Source organism: Impatiens glandulifera, chromosome 5, assembly GCF_907164915.1.
Source record: "Impatiens glandulifera chromosome 5, dImpGla2.1, whole genome shotgun sequence".
NCBI lineage: Eukaryota > Viridiplantae > Streptophyta > Magnoliopsida > Ericales > Balsaminaceae > Impatiens > Impatiens glandulifera.
The window spans coordinates 44,321,467-44,344,695 of NC_061866.1; the positions used below are offsets into that span (position 1 = coordinate 44,321,467).

Below are 23,229 nucleotides of genomic sequence, written 5' to 3' on the forward strand. Positions count from 1 at the left end.
ACGATTATAAATTTACGATAATAAAATTTTATAAGTTTATAAATAATTTCGATTTTACGATTCTATACGATATCACATAAAAAAAATAAAATATTTATATTTATAAAATAAAATATTTTATTTATTCAAATAAAAAATTAATATAATTAATTTTATAAATATAATTTAATTTTATAATTTAATTTACTTATTATTATTTTAATTAATTTTATACTTGAACATAATTAAGTATAAAATATTAATTATAAATATAAATAATAATATATAAATTCTAAATTTACTAGTTTACAACTATAAACAATTTTAATTTTACGTAAACTCTTAATTTTAACTAATTCTTTCCAATCAAATGTTTGGATGTGAGCTATATTCTGCAAAAGAGCCAAATGTTTGAGGAATCATTATTTCTAAATTCATTATGATAAATGAATTTTTCTCCCATTCTTCCCCATCTTGCTCTAGAAGAGATGAAAGGAAAGGGTCGAGTCTGATAAATCAACCGTTCACTCAATATTCTTGTACGAATCTATCATCACTACACGAGATGAACCTTGGTTTGGTGAATTGAAATCATTTGTGGGTTCAGTGCACAAATTTTTATGAAAATAATTATAAGAAATTTTAAAATGAGCAGTTCAGATATAATCGAATTTTTGATTAATCAAGGATCCACTACATGAGTAACCCGGCAGTGCGTTATATGTGCTTTACAGACCATCTTTATTCCCATTTTGAAGACGGATGTTTGAAAGATTTCTTCGAGTTTGGCGCTGAAAGCACTAAAGAAATTATGGTTTTCAATTTGGCATTGGCTTCCTTCGTTTTGTTGGAGACCACTTACAGCCGTACTATTGAGAATAACAAATCTATTAAATGTAAAGAAAATATTATGAACATATGGTTAACATTAAATCTCACTAATGTATTGTGGAGCAATGAATCCATTAGATGTGGGCCACTTATTCCGGCCCAAAAAATGAAATGCAAAAACCCGCCATTAAGCAAGCTCTCAAAACTCTCGTCATTCAATGTAACCGCCCTTTTCTCTCTCTACTTGATCATGGGTTCGTCGACCACATGCATTCATTCTTTCTGATGGATTCCTTTCATCTGGATTACGCATCTTCCTGATGTCAAACATACATTCCTCTCATCATATTTCTTTCTCCCTACAGAATAAAATCAATGAAGACGTCCAATTGCATATGCGATGTCGGAGCGCGGGAAGTTGGAGCATAAATGTACCGCAGGTTAGCTTTCGTTTACCTTTTCTATCTAGCATGTTGAGATTCACAATCACTCCATTATCTTCACGATTACTTATTTCCAACTAATTTGTTTATTTGGAGTACTGTGTGATTGAGCTTCCTGCTTCATTACATGCTTTCTGAAGGATACTGATTAATACAGAGCCGATAAGGATCAGTTAGCTCTAGGACTTTAAATCGATGAAGAGTTGAAAACGAATGGAGTTCATATTAAAGTTAACTGAAGAGGTGTTGCGATTCACAAATATAAATATAAAAACTCTAGAGTTAAATCCTGCTTTATATTGTCTTATGGTTATGGTCTAAGTTGCAAATAGAGTCCTCACATTGCCACACCGATAATCAAATGTGGTTAATTAGGATTGCAAAGGGTTGTAGGTTAGCATTATCAACTTTAAGTGTTATTTTATTTTAGAAGAAGATGCTAAGTTTTATAAGCAATTCTTCTTATATTTTGCAGTGAATTCTATATATTTTAGGGATTGACTGATGCAATTTATGTTTTCTGTTACATGTCTTTTATTTGCCTTCCATATGTTAATGTGAGCTGGATGATAAAACTCTTCTTCATGTTCAATAACTAATTGGTGAGTCTTAATTGTCACTTACAAGTCTATTAATGATATCAATAAGTTGCTGAAGAATTTATGAGCATCTGATAAAAATCTACGAGGTTCACGTGTTTCTCATTTTGCTCTTGTCGTTAAAAAAAACGTGGATTATATTTCTTTCTCACGTGTTGGGTTTTTCTTGGAGAAACATAGGCCCTTCTTCACATATCAATACTGTCTGCTCTTCATATGAAAGTGCAGTAGTATTATTAGTACCCACCAGGTACTTGGCCTTAAGTGATTCCCTGTCCCACTCCATTCTGTATATGACAATGAAGATTGAGATTACACATGCCACTTGTGCTGCCAGAAGCCCATAAGAGAGTCCCAAAAAACCAAGTTTCCAATAAAAAGCTAAGAAAATAGCAACAGGTGCACCCACCAAATAAAACGAATAGAAATTTATAGCTGCTCCAACACTAGCCCTTGCTGTTCCTCTCAAAACCCCACCGCATGTGGTTTGTGGGCAATTTGCCAGCTCACATAATCCAATAATAGGTAGAACAGAGACAGTTAACTCTAACACTTCACTATCCTCAGTGAAGACTCTCCCCCATACTTGTCTCCCCAAGGTAGTCAGCACGAATCCAAAAGTTGATGTCACAAGGGCCATCCCAATCGCCACCTCTGTGGCCAAGCTGGCCTTTTCTGGCCTGCCTGCTCCTAATTCATGCCCCACCCTAGTAGAAACCGCCGTACTAAGTGCAGAAGGCAGTGTGTACATTATGGAGGTGGTTTGTATAATGATGGCTGACGTCGCTAATGCTATTTGCGGATTCTCTAGGTAACCAGCTACAAGGGTCATGATCAGCTCGTACCACCACCACTCAAGGCAGACAGCTAGACAACTCGTCATGGCGAGTTGAATTAACTTTCCCCACTCCTCACCTGCCAAAAAACTCGAAGTTCGGTTATTGTTTGTCTTTATCAGTGGCTGACACAATGGAAGATCATGATTTTGATCAGTGTGGTTGTAGATGATGATGTAGGATATAAGTAAGAACAAGGTAATGAAGTTGGAGATGAGATTGGATATAGCGATGCCTCGGACACCAAGTGAAAGGGTGAAAGCTAAGAAAGCAGTGATAGGAAGGTGGAAAAGTGTTGCAATTGTAGTGGTCCACATTAAAGGCCAAGTCTTCCCTTTACTTCTTAAGTAGATACGTATTGGGTGGAGAAAGCTGTTAGAAATAAGGTCTGGAAGGGAGAATCGACAATAGAGGCTTGCAATATGTGTTATTTCCTGGTTCTGATGCAGGAAGAACGTGAGAATTAGGTCAAGATTAAACCATACCAACCCGATTGGTAATGAAACTATAAGCAAAAGGAGAATGGTTCTTCGAATTGTGAGTGAGAGTAGGTCCAGGTTTCTAGATCCAAAAGCTTGGCTACAGAGTGGCTCAATTCCCATGGCTAAACCTGAAAGAACTGAGTAGCCAGTTATGTTTGTAAAGCCGATTGCTAGTGCACCACCTGCTAGCTCCAGGCTCCCCAGTCTTCCCATGCACGCAACTAATATCATATTTTTGATATAGGAAACTAGACCCATGGCTAGTATAGGATATACAATGTCTGCTGTTCTTTTCAACTCTTTCAGGACCTGACAAATAATCATAAAGAAAAATAAAAGTTAGTTAGAGCCTTAGAGGCAACAGATAGAGAGATCTTTCACAAGTTTTTTTTTAGCCAGTACCTCTTCCTTTGTTGGCCGTTCTTGTGTTTTCTTGGCCAGCATCTCTTTTTTACTTGCTTTTTTGCTTCTATGTGATGATTGGAAATATTGTTTCGGCCCTGTTTCCAACTGCTAGAGAGAGTGAGTGAGATGTGCTGCCAACACTTGGATCACATTTGGGAGGATTTTATAGGGGTGTTATGAGAGCTATGATTTCGGTTCCAGACCCCACAGTAGTACTATGTTATTATATCTTGTGTCTGATGCTACTTTATATTATTCTTGATCGGAAGTTTTTACTGCATTTGCCCATGCATTACATGCCTGTTTGCGGTGAATCAATGAAAAATAATTATTTAATTTTTTTTACTGCATATCCTATTATATCCTGGTATCAATTTCTATTCATTTGTCTATTTTGATGAATTCTTTATATTAAGGTTTGTTTGGCTGCTGGCTTTTCTAAAAACTCTTTTTATGACCAGGCAATGGACCTTGACTAATTTCCCGGGTGATAGTTTAATAACCCGCCATGACATGACCCTTCTTTCAATCCGGATGTTTTTAATAGAAATCTAACATGGTAAATCAAGATGGTAAGCCCCCAAATTACAAGCTTTTTGTATTTATAATAGAATTGTTTTAGTTTGCACCCTTTAATTTTAACTAAATATCTCCTATACATCATTATTTAGTAGTTATGCTTAGTAGTCTAGACCAGATAGTTACTAAATTAAATTGTAGGAGGAGGTTATATTATTTCTTTATTGAGGAAGAGAATGGTTTTATTTTATTTTGAAAATGAAACTTTCATTAAGACAATAGTAAACGCAAAATTGCAAGATAACAGTCCATGGTAGGAATATAATCAAAATAAGCACAAGTCAGACTTTAGTCATGAATTCATTGAGTTGAAGATTTTTTTTTAAAAGAAGACGACAATGTTATAGAGGAGAAGAACATGCAATAAACATCAAAAGAATACAAAAGTCTGACAAAAACCAACAGGCCAAAATGCAAAAAGAGTCGTGAGAGAGACCATCATTGTCTAAGCTTGTCAAGAAGATGTTGGATGTTCCAAACCGATTGATTAGCCAATCCTTTGTCAATAGAGGTGAGGAAAGTGATTTTCAATTAATCTGCTAACCAGTCTTTTCTTATTATCAAATGATCTTCTATTCCTCTCCTTCAATGTGATCTACGAGATAATAATAGGTAAATCAATCATTATTAAGAATTTAAGAGTGACCACTTTCCCCTAGTCCACCCATTGCTCCTAGAGTCCAACAGTTGACATTGGCTTTACCCAAAGATCTCATATAACCTTCACGAAGGTGCAATGAAGTAACACCTAGGCTAGTCACAAATGCAACATCTAAGTAAGTCGTGGGTGATGATACCACTATGAATAATAGTACTACATCCAAACAGATAACTTACCAAATCTCATTTTCGTGTCTTTCAGCATAACATAGCAATCCATGATACAAAATATATCTTTTGAGTTCCATTTCATAAGGTTACCCGAAATTGGACATCCTAAATTAAGCTAATCAGTTTATGTTTTGCCCTCATCTCCATAGTTGCTTCAAATAACTGAGGAAAATCTGTTGCTACCCCATTTCCCTCCAAGAAATTAGTTTCCATCTTGAAGATCATACAATTAAGATTATTTGATTAACCTCTCTAGTGAACCAACAACACTTAATTGCTCCATATTTAGCCAGGACTGCTTTAGTCCACATCTTGTCCTTCTAACTGAAAATGGAAGAAGAAATTAAATACATAGTGTGTAGTATTAACCCGTCTTGATATTCTTTGTTGTAATGTTATTTATACCCTTGATCAAAAAGGGTGTTGCTGTATACACTAAATAAACCTCCACGGAGGATGAGCTGTCCATCCCAGACATGATGAGTATGTAATGCAGGACAGGGCAAAATTGAAACATGAGGCAGGTTTCAACTCTCTGTAGTGGGTTTTGTAGGTTGCTAGAGAGAGAGAAGAGAGAAGAGAGGAAAGCCCCTAGTTGTCCCCACTCTTAGAAACAGGCTCAACTCTCTACAGTACACGCGAGCGGGCCATCCGTTTGTCTAGAGCTTCTTCGGTCTCTCTCTCTCTCTCTCCATATTTCACAATTTTGAGATAGATATTCACAAAATATGGTTAATAAAATGGTTTGATTCTTTTAAAAATATGAAAATTTCCATTTTTTAAAGTTGTCACTATCTCATTATAATAAATAATCCATCGTAGGCAGGCTAGATTCTGATCTTTTTCCATTTCTACTATAATAGTATTAATTAAGTGGTACTTAGAGAATTCAATAATTACCCAAAGAAACAATTTGTGACAACCCATGCATTTTTACATGTTGCCATTATATTACATTATTAGTACAATCTTTCATTTATTAGAATTAGGCCATCTTGTCTTTTATAGCCAGGTAGGTTTGGGGAGGGTACGCCCCTTAATTGTTTGAACCACGTGGCAAGTCTAAATATGTCCTTCATTTTTTCATAGTGATGTGCTTGAGTTCTAAGCTAGTATCCCAGCCTTTTTGTTGGAGTTCATATGATCAGGTCAACCTGACATGGACTTTAACTCCATTGGATTATCAATTGGTTTCAAGAAACAAGTGACACATCATAATTGTTTTGAGCATTCTTTTATTTATATTTTCCCAGTCTATTTACTCTGCTCGTGATTGAAATCAGCCTGCTTTCAGTATAAAGTAGGGTGAGTTTTATATTATATATAGCCTTTCATTATTTTAATTTGTTTCCTCAGACTATATCATAAATTAATTGTTTGGCCATCCCACTGCCAAAAGAAACATAAAGAACTGCACCATTTGTATTTGTTTAGTCTATCTGTGGATGATAAAAAAATCATGAATATATTCATGATGTTCTACTCATGTGCAATATACAGATGATATCTGAAATTTCTCCATGAAAATATGTACCCAATGTTCTTGCACACTCCTTTCCTATCATGGGTTCATTTTCTTAACCATTTGTGATATTGATCAATCGATAAAACTTGCAACCCAACCAATCTTCTTGTTACGCTTTCTCCAAACCAAGCATGTGCGTTTATTTCCCAATGAAGCAATATATATTTGTTATATTCAAACTTTTTTTCTTATAGACCTAATTGTGTTATAGTGGGGTTATGATCATGCCTTAATTTATATGCAATACCCCATTAATGGGTACCCTTGTTATGGTTGTTAAGGGGAAAGCATAGCTGTCTCATCATCCCCTACAATCTTCTTGAGATTTTCCAAACATGCCTTTGATTCTATATATTGTTCCAAGTGTTGGGCATAGGGATATATCTTGGAAAAATAATCAATATATTTATTTCCTCCTCCCTACTTAAGTTTGTTGTGTGACAACGATACAATACTTGATGAAGTTTGATAAAAAAAATGTGGTTGTATGATAACACTGTTTTATTTGATAAAGAACTGATTATTTCTTTTTTCTTTGTTTTGGGATTGATCCCAAATGAAGATTTTCCAGCTAAAAATATTCATACAAAATGGCTCAATTGTATTGAAACTTAAAAATGTGGAAATTAGTCAAATTGAGAGGGGATTAATATATATATATATATATATATATATATATATACACCAACCATCAATATTTCTCTTTCTGAGATAAAAAAAGGGAGGATGGGCTATTCCAACAGAAACACCTTTGACTTGACAGTGAATCTCATTATTACTACAGCAAAAAAAAAGTTCATTATCACAACCTAAAAAGATCTAAAATAAACCCCTCAAATTGCATCAAAAGGTTAGTCGGCATAACAAAAGATATCATTGTTTATTGCACTCCCATATAGTTCTATTTTTTTTTCATGTCTACTTGTTGCTTAAAATATTAACCAATATAGCATAAGAAGTTTCTAGTTGATGGTTGTAAAGATATAATAGAAAAGGATATAGTACAAAAGTGTTTGACATTCTTCTTATGTATAGCACTAATTCATCTTCTTTATTATTTATGTACACAGATTGTGCTTACTTATGCTATGATCATCATGTTAGTATCTCCACAATTTGGTTATCAAGCGGAGAAACAATTATAATGTGTTATTAGCACAATGTCAAGTGACATACTTCTGATATTATTACTTGAATTTCTATAACCTTTTTCATTCTCAAATCCAATATCATTTTCTCTAACCATATCTCTTTTAGGTCATTGTATTTAGAAAGAACAATGAAAATCAATTAGGGTAGCTTAAGTGACAGGAGTCTTGCCTTAAGTTGAAGTGGGGGTACTGTGGGAGGTTGAGTTTGTGCTAGCTTCCTAACATTCAAAAAAAAGAAAAGAAAATAGAGATAAAAGCAAGAACAAAAACAAATATCTCTAACCATCTCTCTCATTATTGAATTCACATAAGATTTAAGATGATATGTGATATACAATATGGATAATGAAAAAAAAAAATAGATGGGTTAGTGTTAGGAGGTCATTTTTCAAAGAAAAGTGGTGAATATTTTCTTTCTAAAATTTTGTTAAATATGATGCTGATTCTTTCTTTACATACATACAATTGTTGCTGCTGCATGTATGTGTTGTATAATACAACTTGTATTATTCATCTTGTGATCGTTCTTGACTAATTAGGAATCAACCTAAAATAGTATCTCCTACTTGAATGCAGAAGAACATTTCAATTGTATTTGCTCATCCATCCATTCCATTGTTCAGCAGAGAATAAGGTACATGTCCTTTATTTTGTGAACCACCACCACCAATCTTTGTCAAATTCAACCTAACCCTCATTTTTTTAATTGTGTCTTTTTTGGTATTACCGACTTCTTTTGCATAAAGTGCTATTCTTTGGTACAAGAAGTAAGCTTTACAGTATGGGTCCCCTGACACTGCTGAGCTTCTTCTTTTATTCTTAGTTTAGAGATTGATGATGGGGCATGGTGAAAGAAAGCCCATGATGAAAGTAAAGTAGGTCATAGATGGACAAATGGTTGAACATTTAGGTAAAACATAGAGAGTTTTTTAAGGATAGGAGAATACCTAATTCAAGGTGGAAGAATATGTATTATGTGAATGAAGCTTGAACTTTTCAAATAACACTAACATGTGGTTTGACAGACCACATTTTATCCTATACATGTTTGCTTGCTCTCTCACCTCCTTCTCAATTGTAACCTAATAAACTTAGTGGAGAACATGTAGCTAGCTAGCTAGTGGCTAGTGCAAAGGACCAAAGAAACACTAATCCCCACACTCATTCATTATTGAACATGGATGGATGATCATTGTCCATTGACATAGGAATTTGTAAAACCTGCTATGCTTTTTTTTCTTCAAGGCCTTGTTTGATCAGTGATTATTTCTAAATAATCTTAATTGATATAGATTATTGAAAACTAGTTATTTTAAAAAGATATTAGGAGTATAAATGTATAGTTTAAAATAATGTTATTTTAATATTTTAGTTAATGATTGATTAGAGAGTATTGTTATATATCAAATAAGACCCAAGTTTAACTAAGGGCTTGTTCGGATTGAAGTTTTTTAAAAAATCTAGAGGGAGAAAATAATAATGATTGATGATGATTTTGAGAAATTGATGATTATTTTTGGTAAAATGACATAAAGAGTATTGATATATAATATATAAATAAAATAAAAAATAATAATTTAAAATAGAGAGTTTTTTAGTATTTTGGTTAATGAAATGAGTGATGTGATTGTTGAGAAATGATTGATTGGAAAATTGATTTTATTTAAGTTTTCCAAATAATTTAAAGAGAACAAAGCCTAAGAAAAGATCCTACGAAGAAATTTTCATTTTTAGATCAAACATCCATAGTTAAACCATTGGATTATTTATTTATCATGCATAATAAATAATTGACTAAAATTACGATTTGCCCCCCTTTCCTCATCTGTTTTTGTCTCGACTTGAGGATTAGTGGAGGTGTGAAACGGTTCATATTGGGCTGTGGTAGCCACGTGGCCTCTGATGTTGGGCTGAACAGTGTTGTAATTGAAATGTTTTGGCCCGGCCCAGCTTGCCTTGAAATTTCAGATCATTATATAATTTTTAACTTCTCTATAATCATTATTTATATCTAATTATTAGTTTTTCTTGTTGAAATGTATAACATTGACATACAATTATAAATAATTATAGTAATAGAATTTAATTAATACTTCTATATAATTCAAATATAAATCTTAAAAATTAAATTAAATATATTGTTTTAAGGAATTCCTTGTTTTAATTCATACATAACTTTTGAGTTATGTAAAACATAAGGATTTGTTTATTTTTGGTAAGATTTGAAGGGTTTAGGATATATATGAGATAAGAAATAGATAAGAAATCGAATGACCTAAGCTCTTAGATTAGAAAATCATGAAGAAGTCCCATAATTGAAATACATCAATTTCATTCTATTTCCTTGATTGATTGATCCTTAAGCTATACCTCTATTTAAAGTTATACAAGTTACATTTATAATAACAAATATATACTTATATAATTTATAAGTGACACTTTTTAAAATAAGATATTTTATTATATTTAAATTTGAAATTTAAATTTATAGTTGTAATGAATTTATTTTATTCGGTAAAGTTATAATTTAATTTATGAGATTGTAGATTCATATGCATGTACAATTATCCCAAATTTTTTTAACAATAATATTGATTTAATAAAATAGTATAGTTTTCTATTTAAGATAAATGAGATCATACATATAATTTTATTAAGAATATTATAATTTAAGTGAAGATTAAGTAAAAAAAGTTTTTTAATTGTCAAATTTAATTTCAATCTATATTAGTAAGTGTCACCATTTCGGTTCTCAACAGTAACTTAAGTTGAAGGGGCCACCATTAAGAGTTATAAAAATTAGTTAAATTTTAAGTTCAATGACAAGTTAATTAAATTGATTAACTGAATTTTAAGAAGAAACGTCTCTTAATTGTTAATTCCATATATGTTAATTGTGTAAATTATTACTTGTTAATTTGTTTACTATTATCCCAAGGTTGCCATGTATTTCCGAGCTGGTGTTCTTATCAAATGATAATTCCATTTTGAGTAATGACATATATGTACACACTATTACCACTACTAAATAGCACCTCAAATCTTGATATCACAATCTAATGTTGAGTGCCTGAAAATACAAAACGTGATTATCAACGTCGCCCATCAATGATTAACCGCCAGATTTTGCAAAAATTGCTGCTTATCGGCTCCGGGCGGCGGTGGATTTCATGCTCCTACTCCGCCGCCCAAGCTCTTAAGCTTTCACTGTCCCCCGGTTGCCGGAGCTCTGAATTTCTTGGGGTTTCTCCTCATGGTTGCATCTTTAAACAACCAACAATGCTTCTTTACCCGTTGTTTAAAAGTTGTATTTACGTGAGCATCTCTTTTTTAAAAACTTTAAAATTGTTGTGCCGTATGAACATGTCTTCTTGGCTTTAAAAATTTCATTACATTCCGTGGGTTGAAACTTGGAAATAATAGTGCATATTTTGATCATTCAATTGATGCCTCTGAAATGCACAGGAAACATTTTCAACTCATTCTTTGTTGGATCATGATCAACTTGGTGGTGAGATAGTTGTTGATGTTCCTTTGGCACAAACAGGTGAAGGTATTGCTGAATGTGAACTTCTCAAGTGGTTTGTTCAAGAGGTTGGTAAATTTGCTTCAACCTAATATATTTACCTCATAATTTAAATGAGATCAAAACTAAACATCTTTGGTTCATTGCTTCTTTTGATTATTTCATATTTGATTATGAGTGTGATATGATAGGGGGATGATGTTGATGAGTTCCAACCACTTTGTGAAGTCCAAAGTGACAAAGCCACAATGGAAATAACTAGCCGTTACAAGGGAAAGGTGTCGCAAATTCTTCATCTCCCAGGGGGCATAGTGAAGGTACCCATCAATTTATTCTTGAATTTAATCTCGATCCCAATAAAACTTTGTTACTTCACACTTTCATTTGATAATATGATTGTAAAAAAATTCTGATTTTTGCATCTTATTCTCAAATAAATCAGGTTGGGGAAACCCTTCTTAAGATGATTGTTGAAGAACCAGTTGGAAATTCGCCTTTGGGGAAGGTAGTAGAGTCCAAACCTGATGATTTAATTGGTAAAAAAAATGTTGGAGTTCTCTCAACTCCTGCAGTTAGGAACCTCGCCAAGCAATATGGAGTAAACGTAGATGATATCAATGGGACTGGTACCGATGGAAGAATACTAAAGGAAGATATTGTCAAATACGTCGATAGTCAAGAAGAAACTATTAGAGAAGCCATGGATTCCTCTGTTGTAGAGAATAAGCACCTTCATCATGATTTCCAGGATAAAACATTTCCTCTCAGGTAAATTTTTTTGGATCTTGAAATTTGACATTTTAAGAGTGTTTAACTTCTTTGTGTGTGTGTATGTATGTCCAGGGGATATCATCGTGCTATGGCTAAATCGATGAGCTTGGCTGCAACCATTCCGCATTTTCATTACGTAGAAGATATAATCTGTGACGCACTTCTGGAATTGAAAACGTCTTTCCAAAATGAGAATTCTGATCCTGAGGTGAAGTATACACTTCTTCCTGTGTTGATAAAGTCACTATCCATGGCTTTGAACAAATTTCCGTCGCTCAACAGCTGCTTTGACGAGACTATGCAAGCTGTTACATTGAAAGGTTTGTCATCACTTATTACTATAGACTATATTTGATTGCAAAATAAATGTTTTTTTTGATAACTTTTGATTTAAAATCACTTAATACTATAGTACTGTCACACAAAAAACAACTATAATCCTTGAAAATAATCAAATTACGACCAAATATTCTTGTAAGTACCTCCCCACATTAGTTTCACTTTTTCTCAAATCAACTTACCTGTTCAACACCCTAATTTTTAAGGTTTTATTTTCTTTCTTTCTGTAGGATCTCATAATGTTGGAGTTGCGATGGCCACTGAACATGGTCTAGTCGTACCAAACATCAAAAGGGTTCAGTCTCTCTCGATCTTGGAGGTCAACTCTTCTTACCCTTTGATCTTTGTGTTGATTAGGCTGTGAAATGTATTGTTCAAATATATAATTTCTCGTTTAATATGATATAGGTTTGAATAGAGTATTGTATTCTACCTATAAATAGACCATCTCTACTTTGTAATAATAACCAATTCTCAATAATAAAACTTATATTTAGTTTACTTTTGAACAGATCACAAAGGAACTATCGAGGTTACAAAGATTGGCAGGCAGTAACAAACTTAGCCACGACGATATTTCTGGTGGGACGATTACTTTAAGCAATATCGGAGCTATTGGTGGGAAATTCGGTTCTCCGCTTGTGAATGTTCCGGAAGTTTCTATAATTGCCATTGGTAGAGCAAAGAAAGTTCCTCATTTTGACGTAGATGGTAACCTATACCCTGCAACTGTCATGACTGTAAGGAGGAATTTTGAATTTTTCGGTTTCTTAATCAATTTCTTGAATTGAAATAACAGAAAAATAAACTATTTTTTGTAAAATTTTGTTTATGTTGTATCAGATAAATATAGGTGCGGATCATAGAGTTTTGGATGGAGCAACTGTTGCAAGGTTTTGCAATGAGTGGAAACTATTGATTGAAAAACCACAATTGTTACTACTCAACATGAAATAAATTTAATGTAATTATATAATGTTTTAAATTAATAGGCATGTTATCCTATATTCCTATCCATTATTGTCTAATTCTAAACTTAATACAAAATTTACATTTTAATAAAATAAATATTCAAATAACTTATTTCTCATTTATAGAAGTGTTTTTTTTTGTTGTTGTTAAAGTTATATAAATTTATAAGTAAATAAAATATTAATACTACTAATGTGAATATATATAGAACATTTTTTTTTTAATTATATAACTTAGATGATTAAAATATTATTATTTTTATTTAATTTTTAAAATAAAGTTATAATAATTTGTTATTAAATTGATGAAATAATTGATTTGATTAATAAAGATGATACAATTAAATATAAACAACTTTATATCATCCAATATAAATTATTTTTTAGAGTGAAAATAAACTTGTTTCATTAGATAGATAGATTAGTCGATCGATTAGTCTGAGAAGTTGAAAAATGGCGACGCCGGCGTCAGCCTATCAGAAGCTCATATCGGTAGGAACGAAGATCGTCGCAGTTGGTCGGAACTACGCTGCTCACGCCAAGGAGCTTGGCAACGCCGTTCCCAAGGTTCTCTATCTTCTTCCTCTAGATCTAACTATCCTCTGATATAGGTTATTGATTCAACATCTAAATTTTAACTATTCGTTTGGATGTCGTATGGCAGGAGCCGGTCTTGTTCATGAAACCGACATCATCTTACTTGCAGGACGGAGGAACGATAGAGATTCCAAATCCATTGGAGTCTCTGGATCATGAAGTAGAACTTGCTGTAGTTATCTCTCGTAAAGCTCGCGATGTCTCCGAGGCCACAGCCATGGATTATGTTGGAGGTTTCTTTCTTAATTGTTAATTATGATCGCAAATTGAAAACAAATCAAACAAAGACTATATAATCTTATAGTCTGTAATCTGAAGAATTCGCATCGGAACTTGTTTGATATATTAGGTTATATGTAGTTAGTTCACTTCTTCACAATTGATTATTATTATTGTGTTCATTTGCTTTGCCTTGCCTTTTACATGTTCCGTTGTCCTCCTTCAATGCAGTTAATGGAAGTTCATCATCATAAGTTTACTTTATCATAAATGATTGTATGGTCCTACACTGTTGAGTTGTCCTCAGCAAATGCAGTTACCATTACTCATGATTATCATTTCCCTTTATGATACTCGAACATTGCTGTGTGTTTCTATTCTGCAGGTTATGCGCTTGCACTTGACATGACTGCCAGAGAAATTCAGTCAAAAGCAAAGGTTCACTCAGAGCTAATGATTTTCAGTTTATATTTCTCCTCCCATTTTATTACTTATGATCTTTATGTTGTCTATTAGTCTGCAGGCCTTCCATGGACTATAGCCAAGGGTCAAGATACTTTCACACCAATCAGTTCTATTGTAAGACCCGAAACTGCTATTTCAATTCTTGTTAATGTGGATGGGTTCATCATCAGTATATTTTTTTTGCAGCTATCCTTATCGATGGTTCCAGATCCTCATGACTTGGAACTGTGGTTAAAGGTTCAATATTAAATGCAATTTCTTGTTCATATTGATCCCTTTTTTATGATTGAAGTCATCATGTTGATTGGTTTCTTACCACTCACTCTCAGGTTGATGGAGAAATTCGGCAGAAGGGTTCAACTAGTGATATGATATTCAAAATCCCATACCTGATAAGTCACATAAGTTCTATCATGACCTTACTTGAAGGAGACGTTATACTAACAGGTATATTATATGCTTATTGTTGAGAAACATGGAAAATACTTGTTAAAAGATTTGATTGATTGATTAATGTCATCAAATGATTATAATCCTATTTATTGAACTAAAACCTAATCATAATCCTAATCAAAGATAATTTAAAGTCATACCCACTAATTATCTAATACTCCTGTTTGGACTGATCTCGATTTGGTTCAGTTATTTGGCTAAATGCCAATTCGCCCAGACCCTATACATTCAACGAGTTTTGTAAACTATTAATCAAACATGAATAAATACTACATTCTTTAATAGTTTCAAGTTGGTTCATATTTGCACAAATTTTGAAACTCAACCAATTTTAGTGCAAACTAAAGTTGATTGCAGGTAGGTTAGTTCAGTTATTTGACTATACTTACATTTTGTTTGTAGGTACTCCTCAAGGTGTTGGTCCAGTGAAAGCGGGTCAGAAAGTAACTGCTGGCATTACCGGCCTCTTGGATGTAAACTTTGAGGTTGGGAAAAGGAAAAGACCCGGGTTTTCTTAAGCAAGCAAACAATCTTCCAATGCCTATTTCCTTCTTCTGCTTCTGCTTCTAGGGAGGTAAATATATATATCTAAAGTTACTCACTTGGATTAATATTAGCATTGGCAGATTGACTTGCATCCTGACTTGCATCAACACCAAGCAAATTTTATCATTTTAGATGTTTCGAAGTTGGAACAGACATGGAATTCGTGTTATTGTTGTTAGTTTGAATCGTTTACTGGATATTCAATGTGGAATCCGTTTAAGGATATGCATGTTTTGCGTTACTCTAATAAATCTTTCATTCTGAATAGTCCTCCTTAATCTTGTTTTTATTATCTATGAATTTAGCACGATCCCTATCATAATAACTTCTAATTTCAACTTAGGGCGTTTTTATTGGAAATCGAACCTACCTCTTTCTATTTGAACTAACTTGGTTATTAATCATCTGATTTTTTTGCCAATTTTATGATGAGATTTGTTTAGTATTATAGGCTATAGAGTATGTCTTCTTTAATGGAGAAATTGAATGAATATCCGGAATTTGAGTTTCTGTTTGAAAAATATAAATAGAAAATCTATTATTACACCATTCTGTTTGTCTAATGCACAAGTCAGTAACGGGGAATTTTAGAGTTTTCTTTCTGGAAAATTTTTGTTTGATAAAAAAATATTTGAAGATTTTTTATGATAGAAATATCTTTTTATATTTAAAATTAAATTTTAATAAAAGAAAATAGGTTATTTTATAATGGGTAGTTGAAGAGCTTGTTTGATTTTGAATAATTTAAAGAAACTTTTTATTATTTTATTAAAACTTTCCTTTTATTTTTATGTCTAAGTTGATGTGGTTTTGCATAAAAATTCTTATATATTTTTTATTATACATTGATTATGTAAAAAATATATTAATTATCAAATTACTTAATTTATTATATATTAAAATATATATACTTTACCCCCACCAAGCCAGGTGAAAAGAGTCACATAATCCATCAAAGATTTTAATTTTATACCAAATATTTCTTGGTTCTTATTAAATAAATAAATAAATAAATTATGAATGAAATGATTTAAAAAAAAACGGAGACATCTCCTAAGATTTTATCTTTTTGTTTAGACCAATTTTCAATCATTGCCCCCATTGACCTTGATGGGTTAGCAAGATGGTAATGGATACCCTATACTCGTGGTATGAGATCGGAAATGGGGAGTGAAAATAATTATTCGATCAAGTATGATTACCCAATCAGATTCGAGGACTAGTGTAAATGTTCGATGACTAGTGTAAGGGATGTAAAGGGTGTAAAATCCAAATTTGAAATATATAAATATATATATATATATATATTTATTAAAATTTAAAATGTATTTTAAAATTTCTTATCATTATAAATTTACAATAAATATATTATTTATTTATATCTACACACTATCATCATTTTAATTTCTCTTTCCATGACTCTTATTTTTTCATTTATTTTATAATAAAATATTTTATCTCTTTACCCACTTCTTCACTTTTTTTTTTTTTTTTTTTAAGTTTAACATTCATTTTAAAAAAAAAAAAATTGTTTTGTTTTTAAGTTTAACATTAATTTAATTTTTTCGCAATTTTTGTTGAACTTCAAGTGTTGTTATATGATGCAAGTAAGTAATATTGTATTTGTGATTTTAATATTTAAAAAAATAAATATAAATTCATATTTTTATCGAGTAATGAGGTACACGTCGGGGATCGAGTACCCGACAAATCGGAGAGAGAATACAAATAGAGATACCCGTCGTGTTCGGGTTGAGTAAAAAATTAAAATCGGATTCATGGATGTGTACTTCACCATCCAACGAGTAGGGTGATCATATGTTAATTGATGTTACTCTTGTAATGATTTCTCTTAATTTTAACCAATTCTTAGTTATTCATTAATATTTTCAACATGATTAAGACAAATGATGATTTTAATTTTCAAACTCAAATAATTAAATCTTTCAATACAAATTGATTTTTTTGGCAAAGAAGATTATATAAATAAATATGATATTTTGTGTATATGATAGACTCTCACATGGTACAAATGAATAAAGACGAGAGTATTTATTTCCTGAGTCACTTTCCTTCTTAATTGGTCCTTCTCTATCTATTATTATAACTGCAAATATCATTTCTCAAAAGAAAAAATATCCAAATCGAAGAAGAAAGTACAAATGCCAGAAAAATTCAATTGTTTCATGTGACCAAGTAAATAGGCATGGCTGAATTATTATTATTAGTACCTTTGTACAATTCATTATCCATATTAAGATCCCTAAGGCTGATGTATGGTATCTCAACGTCCACACCAATCCTCGCCGGCGTATTCAACGGCCCCGACGCCGGACCTCTACTACTCCGGTATGGACTGTTTGAACCGCTACGACTCTCCGTCAAATATACCGGACCGGATTTCGATCCTAAATACCGGTTTTCCTCTATTCGATCATCGTACGGAAGCCGACGGCTTCCTTGGATCAAACGCCTCCGCAAGAACAGAATCGCGTTCCTCCACCATTTTACCTTGTTTTGTTTCTTCGAATCTGTTGTTTTTGGCACAATTAGAATCCCACATCGGAAGATGATGGGTGTGAAAGGAGTTTCTTAGTATATAAAAGAAACTATATTCACAATTAGCATAAATCCCACATCGGAAGATGATGGGAGTTGGGGAAGTTTCTTAGTGTATAAAAGAAACTCTCCCCTCTTTGGTTTATTGCACCCAAATTTGTATCTCTTCTTCCTTATTAATTGATAGCCTTAGTGCTCGGAGACGTAGGCAACATTTTGGCCGAACTCCGTTATCAAATTCTGTTAGTGTTCATTCTTTTGTTTTCTTCTTTTGTGGTTCTGTCAGGGTTTTCCCCAACAAGTGGTATCAGAGCCGAAGGTTCGTCCTTGGCATGGTGGAGTCTTCAAAAGGGGCGTCAACTCTTTCGTCATCCTGGACGAGGACACCGATGTCGAATTTGAAGTTTGCGGTGGAGATCTTTGATGGAACTGGGCATTTCGGCATGTGGCAAGGTGAGGTTCTAGATTGTCTTTTTCAGCAGGGTCTAGATGTTGCTATTGAGGTCGGAAAGCCAGATGGTATAGAAGAAAAAGAGTGGAGTATCATGAATCGATTGGCGTGCGGAACAATTCGGTCGTGCCTGTCCAGAGAGCAGAAGTTTGCTGTGAAGAATGAAACTTCTGCACAGAAACTGTGGCAAGCATTGGAGGACAAGTTTCTGAAGAAGAGTGGTCAGAATAAGCTCCTTATGAAGAAGCGACTGTTCCGGTTTGAATACCAATCAGGTACTACGATGAATGAGCATATAACTAAGTTTAATCAGTTAGTAGCGGATTTGTTAAACCTTGACGTTAGGTTTGAGGATGAAGATTTGGCTTTGATGTTGCTATCGTCCCTTCCTGATGAATTTGAACACTTAGAAACAACGTTACTTCATGGGAAGGGAAATGTTTCTCTTGATGCTGTAAGTTCTGCTTTATATAGTCATGAATTGAGAAAGCAGGATAAAAGGAAAAGCAAAGTAGATACAGCAGATGAAGCATTGATGGTCAGGGGCCGTCAGCAGAGCAAATCAAAAGGGAAAGGAAGAAGATCTGAAAGTAGAGTTGCCAAAGATGAATGTGCTTTCTGTCGTAAGAAAGGACATTGGAAGATTAACTGCCCAAAGTTGAAGAAGAAAGAGAAAGATTCTAAAGATGCGAATGTTGCAGAAAACAAAGGTGATGCAGATTTAGAATACTCTTTATCGATGTCACACACAATATCACATCCTGATGCGTGGATATTGGACTCAGCCTGCACTTATCATATGACACCAGTTCGAAAATGGTTCTTTGACTTTAAGGAGCTAGATGGTGGAGTTGTTTACATGGGAGATGCTAATACATGTAAAATAAAGGGGATAGGTTCAATCAAGTTGAGGAATGATGACAGATCCACCAGAATTATTAGAGATGTTCGGTACATACCGAATATGAAAAAGAATCTCATTTCTTTGGGGGCCTTGGAGTCGAAAGGCCTGCATGTGAAATTGGAAAATGGAGTTCTTAAGGTAATATCTGGAGCGCTAGTGATGTTGAAAGCTATCAGGAAGAGTAATAATTTGTATTATTATCAAGGTAGTACAGTAAATGGGACATCATGTGTATCAACTTCCGGGAGCAGTAAAGAGTTAGAGGCAACAAAGCTATGGCATATGCGATTGGGGCACGCTGGTGAGAAATCTATACAAACTCTTGTCAAGCAAGGATTGTTGAAAGGTACAAAAGTTTGTAAGTTAGATTTTTGTGAATATTGTATTCTGGGAAAACAAAGACAAGTAAAATTTGGCACTGCTATGCATAATACCAAGGGTATTTTGGACTATGTGCACTCAGATGTCTGGGGACCTGCCAAGACTCCTTCTCTTGGAGGTAGACATTATTTTGTTACTTTTATTGATGATTTTTCCAGAAGAGTTTGGGTGTTTACTATGAAGAACAAAGGTGAAGTGTTTGAGATTTTTCTTAAATGGAAAACTCAAGTTGAAGACGAGACAGGAAGAAAGATCAAAGTTCTCCGGACTGATAACGGTGGAGAATACAAGAATGATCCATTCCAGAAGTTATGCCAAGAGTGTGGCATTGTTCGACACTTCACAGTTAGAAAAACACCACAACAGAATGGAGTATCGGAACGTATGAACATGACATTGGTGGAGAAAGTTCGATGTATGTTGTCTAATGCTGGGTTAGACAGGAAATTTTGGGCAGAAGCTGTGTCATACGCTCAACATTTGGTAAATCGCCTACCATCATCTGCACTTGGTGGCAAGACTCCATTAGAGGTATGGTCTGGAAAACCTGCAACTGATTATGATTCTTTGCATATTTTTGGTTCTACTGCATATTATCATGTAGTTGAATCAAAGTTGGATCCACGAGGAAAGAAGGCTCTTTTTATGGGATTTAATACGGGAGTTAAAGAATATCGCCTCTGGTGTTTGGATGCAAAGAAAACCATTATCAGAAGAGATGTTACTTTTGATGATTATTCAATGTTGAATAAGGTAACACCAGACAAGATTGATTGTACTCCGCAACATGTGGAGTTTGAACAGATAAAGATAAGCCCAATTAGAAGTGACTCTCCGACGACAGACGAAGAGTTAAATGAGGAAGAGGTTCTGACCCAAGAACCTTCAGAACAAAGTGAATCAATTGCTGTGAATAGGCCAAGACGAGTTATTCAAAAATCAGGTCGGTTTGTTGACATGGCGGCCTATGCACTTCTAGTCGTAGATGATGTTCCATCCACTTTTTCAGATGTCAGTCGAAGTACTGAAAATAGAAAAAGGAGAGGTGTTATGGAAGATGAGATGCAATCTATTCAGAAGAATAAGACATGCAAGTTGACGCATTTACGAAAAGGGAAGAAGACTATTGGTGGTAAATGGATCTTTGCTAAGAAAGAGAGATTTTCCGAAAAAATTGATGTTCGTTACAAGGCAAAATTGGTAGCTAAAAACTACGCTCAGAAGGAAGGAGGTGATTATAATGAGGTACTTTCTCCTGTTGTTAAACACTCTTCCATTAGAATTTTGTTGGCCTTGGTAGCGCAGATGAATTTGGAGCTAGCTCAACCAGATGTGAAGACCGCAGACATACACGGTCATTTGAACGAGGAAATCTACATTTATCAACCAGATGGATTCAAAGTTGCTGATAAAGAAAATTGGGTTTGCAAGTTGAACAGATCATTGTACAGGTTGAAGCAATCGTCGAGACAATGGTACAAGCGACTTGACAAGTTTATGATGGAGCACAAGTACACAAGAAGCAGATTCAGTTTATGTGTGTATTTGCGCAAATTGCAAGATGAGTCTTACATCTATATACTCTTGTACGTTGATGATATGTTGATAGCATCAAAGAGCCAATATGAAGTTGACAAATTGAAGGCTCAATTGGGTAAAGAGTTCGAGATGAAAGACATGGAAAAAAACCAAATCTAATTGTTTAGATTTGGTACACATGTTCCGCGTTTGAGTCGGCGCTGAAGAGCGCCAATTGGAAGCACTGAAGGTTTATTTTTTAATATTGAAGAGTAGTATTTGGATATTGTGCCAAGGTGGAGATTTGTTGTTTTTGGCACAATTAGAATCCCACATCGGAAGATGATGGGTGTGAAAGGAGTTTCTTAGTATATAAAAGAAACTATATTCACAATTAGCATAAATCCCACATCGGAAGATGATGGGAGTTGGGGAAGTTTCTTAGTGTATAAAAGAAACTCTCCCCTCTTTGGTTTATTGCACCCAAATTTGTATCTCTTCTTCCTTATTAATTGATAGCCTTAGTGCTCGGAGACGTAGGCAACATTTTGGCCGAACTCCGTTATCAAATTCTGTTAGTGTTCATTCTTTTGTTTTCTTCTTTTGTGGTTCTGTCAGGGTTTTCCCCAACAGAATCGTCATCTTTGAAATTGGAGATAGGCTTTTGCAACTTGAAATGGAGAGAATCGATAGATCTCGCCGCCATACTATTATTATTATCATTATTATCTCGCCTGTGCTTTCTAGCTTCCTCCAATACCTTTTCAATGTTAAGTTTTTCGTTTAGAAATCGATCGCCTGAACGGACGCAAAGTTTAATTAATTGTGGAGGATAAATCTAACCTGAAAGTAATCGATCTGTGGATCGAATCCATAGTCACTGAAGTGATGAGACTCTTCCGGCATTTCTTGCCGGTTCTCTGCTTCTTTTCACCGGCGCCGGACGGCGACAACTGAGCAAAGCTGAAAGAGAGAGAGATAGAGGCAGTTAGTTCGTCTAAAGAGAATGGAAGTTATAACTGAAAGAAACAAATATTATATATATATATATATATATATATATATATATATATATATATATATAATATATATATATATATATATATTATATATATATATGATGTAATGAAAAATAATTTAATTAATTAATTATTTAATAATATAAATCTTGAAATAATCTAATGAACTGTTTCTTCAAATAAAATATTTACTAATTTTCTAATTAAAACAATTGCTATCAATATATAGTTATTAATTATTTATATTATGTTATTTTTATTCTTTTACCTTTTAAATTTGGATTCAAGAATCTATACTATAAATTTCATGAAATTGGATAAGATCAAAATGGAGTACTATTTCAATTTATTTTTAATTATTGTTTTCAATATCATCACGTAACAAATATTCAACTTAAAAGGAAAAATACAAAAAAGAAAATTTCCTTTACGAGCCAAGCCAATCGCGTCCATTGTTAAGAGCAAATAATATATTAGAATAGAAAAATGTTTATAATAAACTTGAGTCTTCATTTTGGACTATTTATAAATAAACTGTTAAATTATTTTATTTTTATAGCATTAAAAAACTTTAGAAGATTAAATTATTTTTCAATTATTTATTTTAAGAGGGTGATAGAGAGAGGAAATTTGGTGAAGGAATGATTTGATATCACCTAATCATTTCTATTATTTTAGAAAGATAGAAATTATTTGATTTTTTCAGCGAATAATTATGCTAAGTCATTCCCTCACCTAATCATTTCTATTATTTTAAACTGTTAATTCAAAGTAATTATGTTTTTTTTGGGATTAAATGAATTAATAAACATGTTTAATCATTTTTAAAATAATTATGGTATTGAAGTT

The 23,229-nt window shown here is 33.3% G+C and overlaps 4 protein-coding genes across 4 annotated transcripts; 2 read left to right on the forward strand and 2 right to left on the reverse strand.

Moving 5' to 3' along the window:
- Nucleotides 1-2,000: 2,000 nt before the first annotated feature.
- LOC124939460 (protein DETOXIFICATION 55) lies at nucleotides 2,001-3,936 on the reverse strand. The gene is made up of 2 exons (XM_047479930.1): nucleotides 3,573-3,936; nucleotides 2,001-3,479 (listed from the first exon to the last, which is right to left on the reverse strand). The coding sequence occupies exons 1-2, from the start codon at nucleotides 3,612-3,614 to the stop codon at nucleotides 2,001-2,003; spliced, it is 1,521 nt and encodes a 506-aa protein (XP_047335886.1). The 5' UTR covers nucleotides 3,615-3,936.
- A 6,822-nt stretch (nucleotides 3,937-10,758) lies between these two features.
- LOC124940115 (lipoamide acyltransferase component of branched-chain alpha-keto acid dehydrogenase complex, mitochondrial-like) lies at nucleotides 10,759-13,262 on the forward strand. The gene is made up of 8 exons (XM_047480600.1): nucleotides 10,759-10,976; nucleotides 11,127-11,255; nucleotides 11,379-11,504; nucleotides 11,630-11,955; nucleotides 12,031-12,278; nucleotides 12,528-12,616; nucleotides 12,810-13,037; nucleotides 13,141-13,262. The coding sequence occupies exons 1-8, from the start codon at nucleotides 10,770-10,772 to the stop codon at nucleotides 13,252-13,254; spliced, it is 1,467 nt and encodes a 488-aa protein (XP_047336556.1). The 5' UTR covers nucleotides 10,759-10,769; the 3' UTR covers nucleotides 13,255-13,262.
- Nucleotides 13,263-13,669: 407 nt separating this feature from the next.
- Nucleotides 13,670-15,752, forward strand: LOC124938509 (probable acylpyruvase FAHD1, mitochondrial). The gene is made up of 7 exons (XM_047478952.1): nucleotides 13,670-13,835; nucleotides 13,933-14,098; nucleotides 14,470-14,522; nucleotides 14,601-14,663; nucleotides 14,736-14,786; nucleotides 14,879-14,996; nucleotides 15,405-15,752. Exons 1-7 carry the CDS (start codon nucleotides 13,722-13,724, stop codon nucleotides 15,518-15,520), a joined length of 681 nt encoding a protein of 226 aa, XP_047334908.1. The 5' UTR covers nucleotides 13,670-13,721; the 3' UTR covers nucleotides 15,521-15,752.
- A 1,980-nt stretch (nucleotides 15,753-17,732) lies between these two features.
- LOC124939461 lies at nucleotides 17,733-22,272 on the reverse strand. Its single transcript, XM_047479932.1, has 3 exons — nucleotides 22,205-22,272; nucleotides 21,993-22,121; nucleotides 17,733-18,071 (listed from the first exon to the last, which is right to left on the reverse strand). Exons 1-3 carry the CDS (start codon nucleotides 22,265-22,267, stop codon nucleotides 17,733-17,735), a joined length of 531 nt encoding a protein of 176 aa, XP_047335888.1. The 5' UTR covers nucleotides 22,268-22,272.
- Nucleotides 22,273-23,229: the final 957 nt, after the last annotated feature.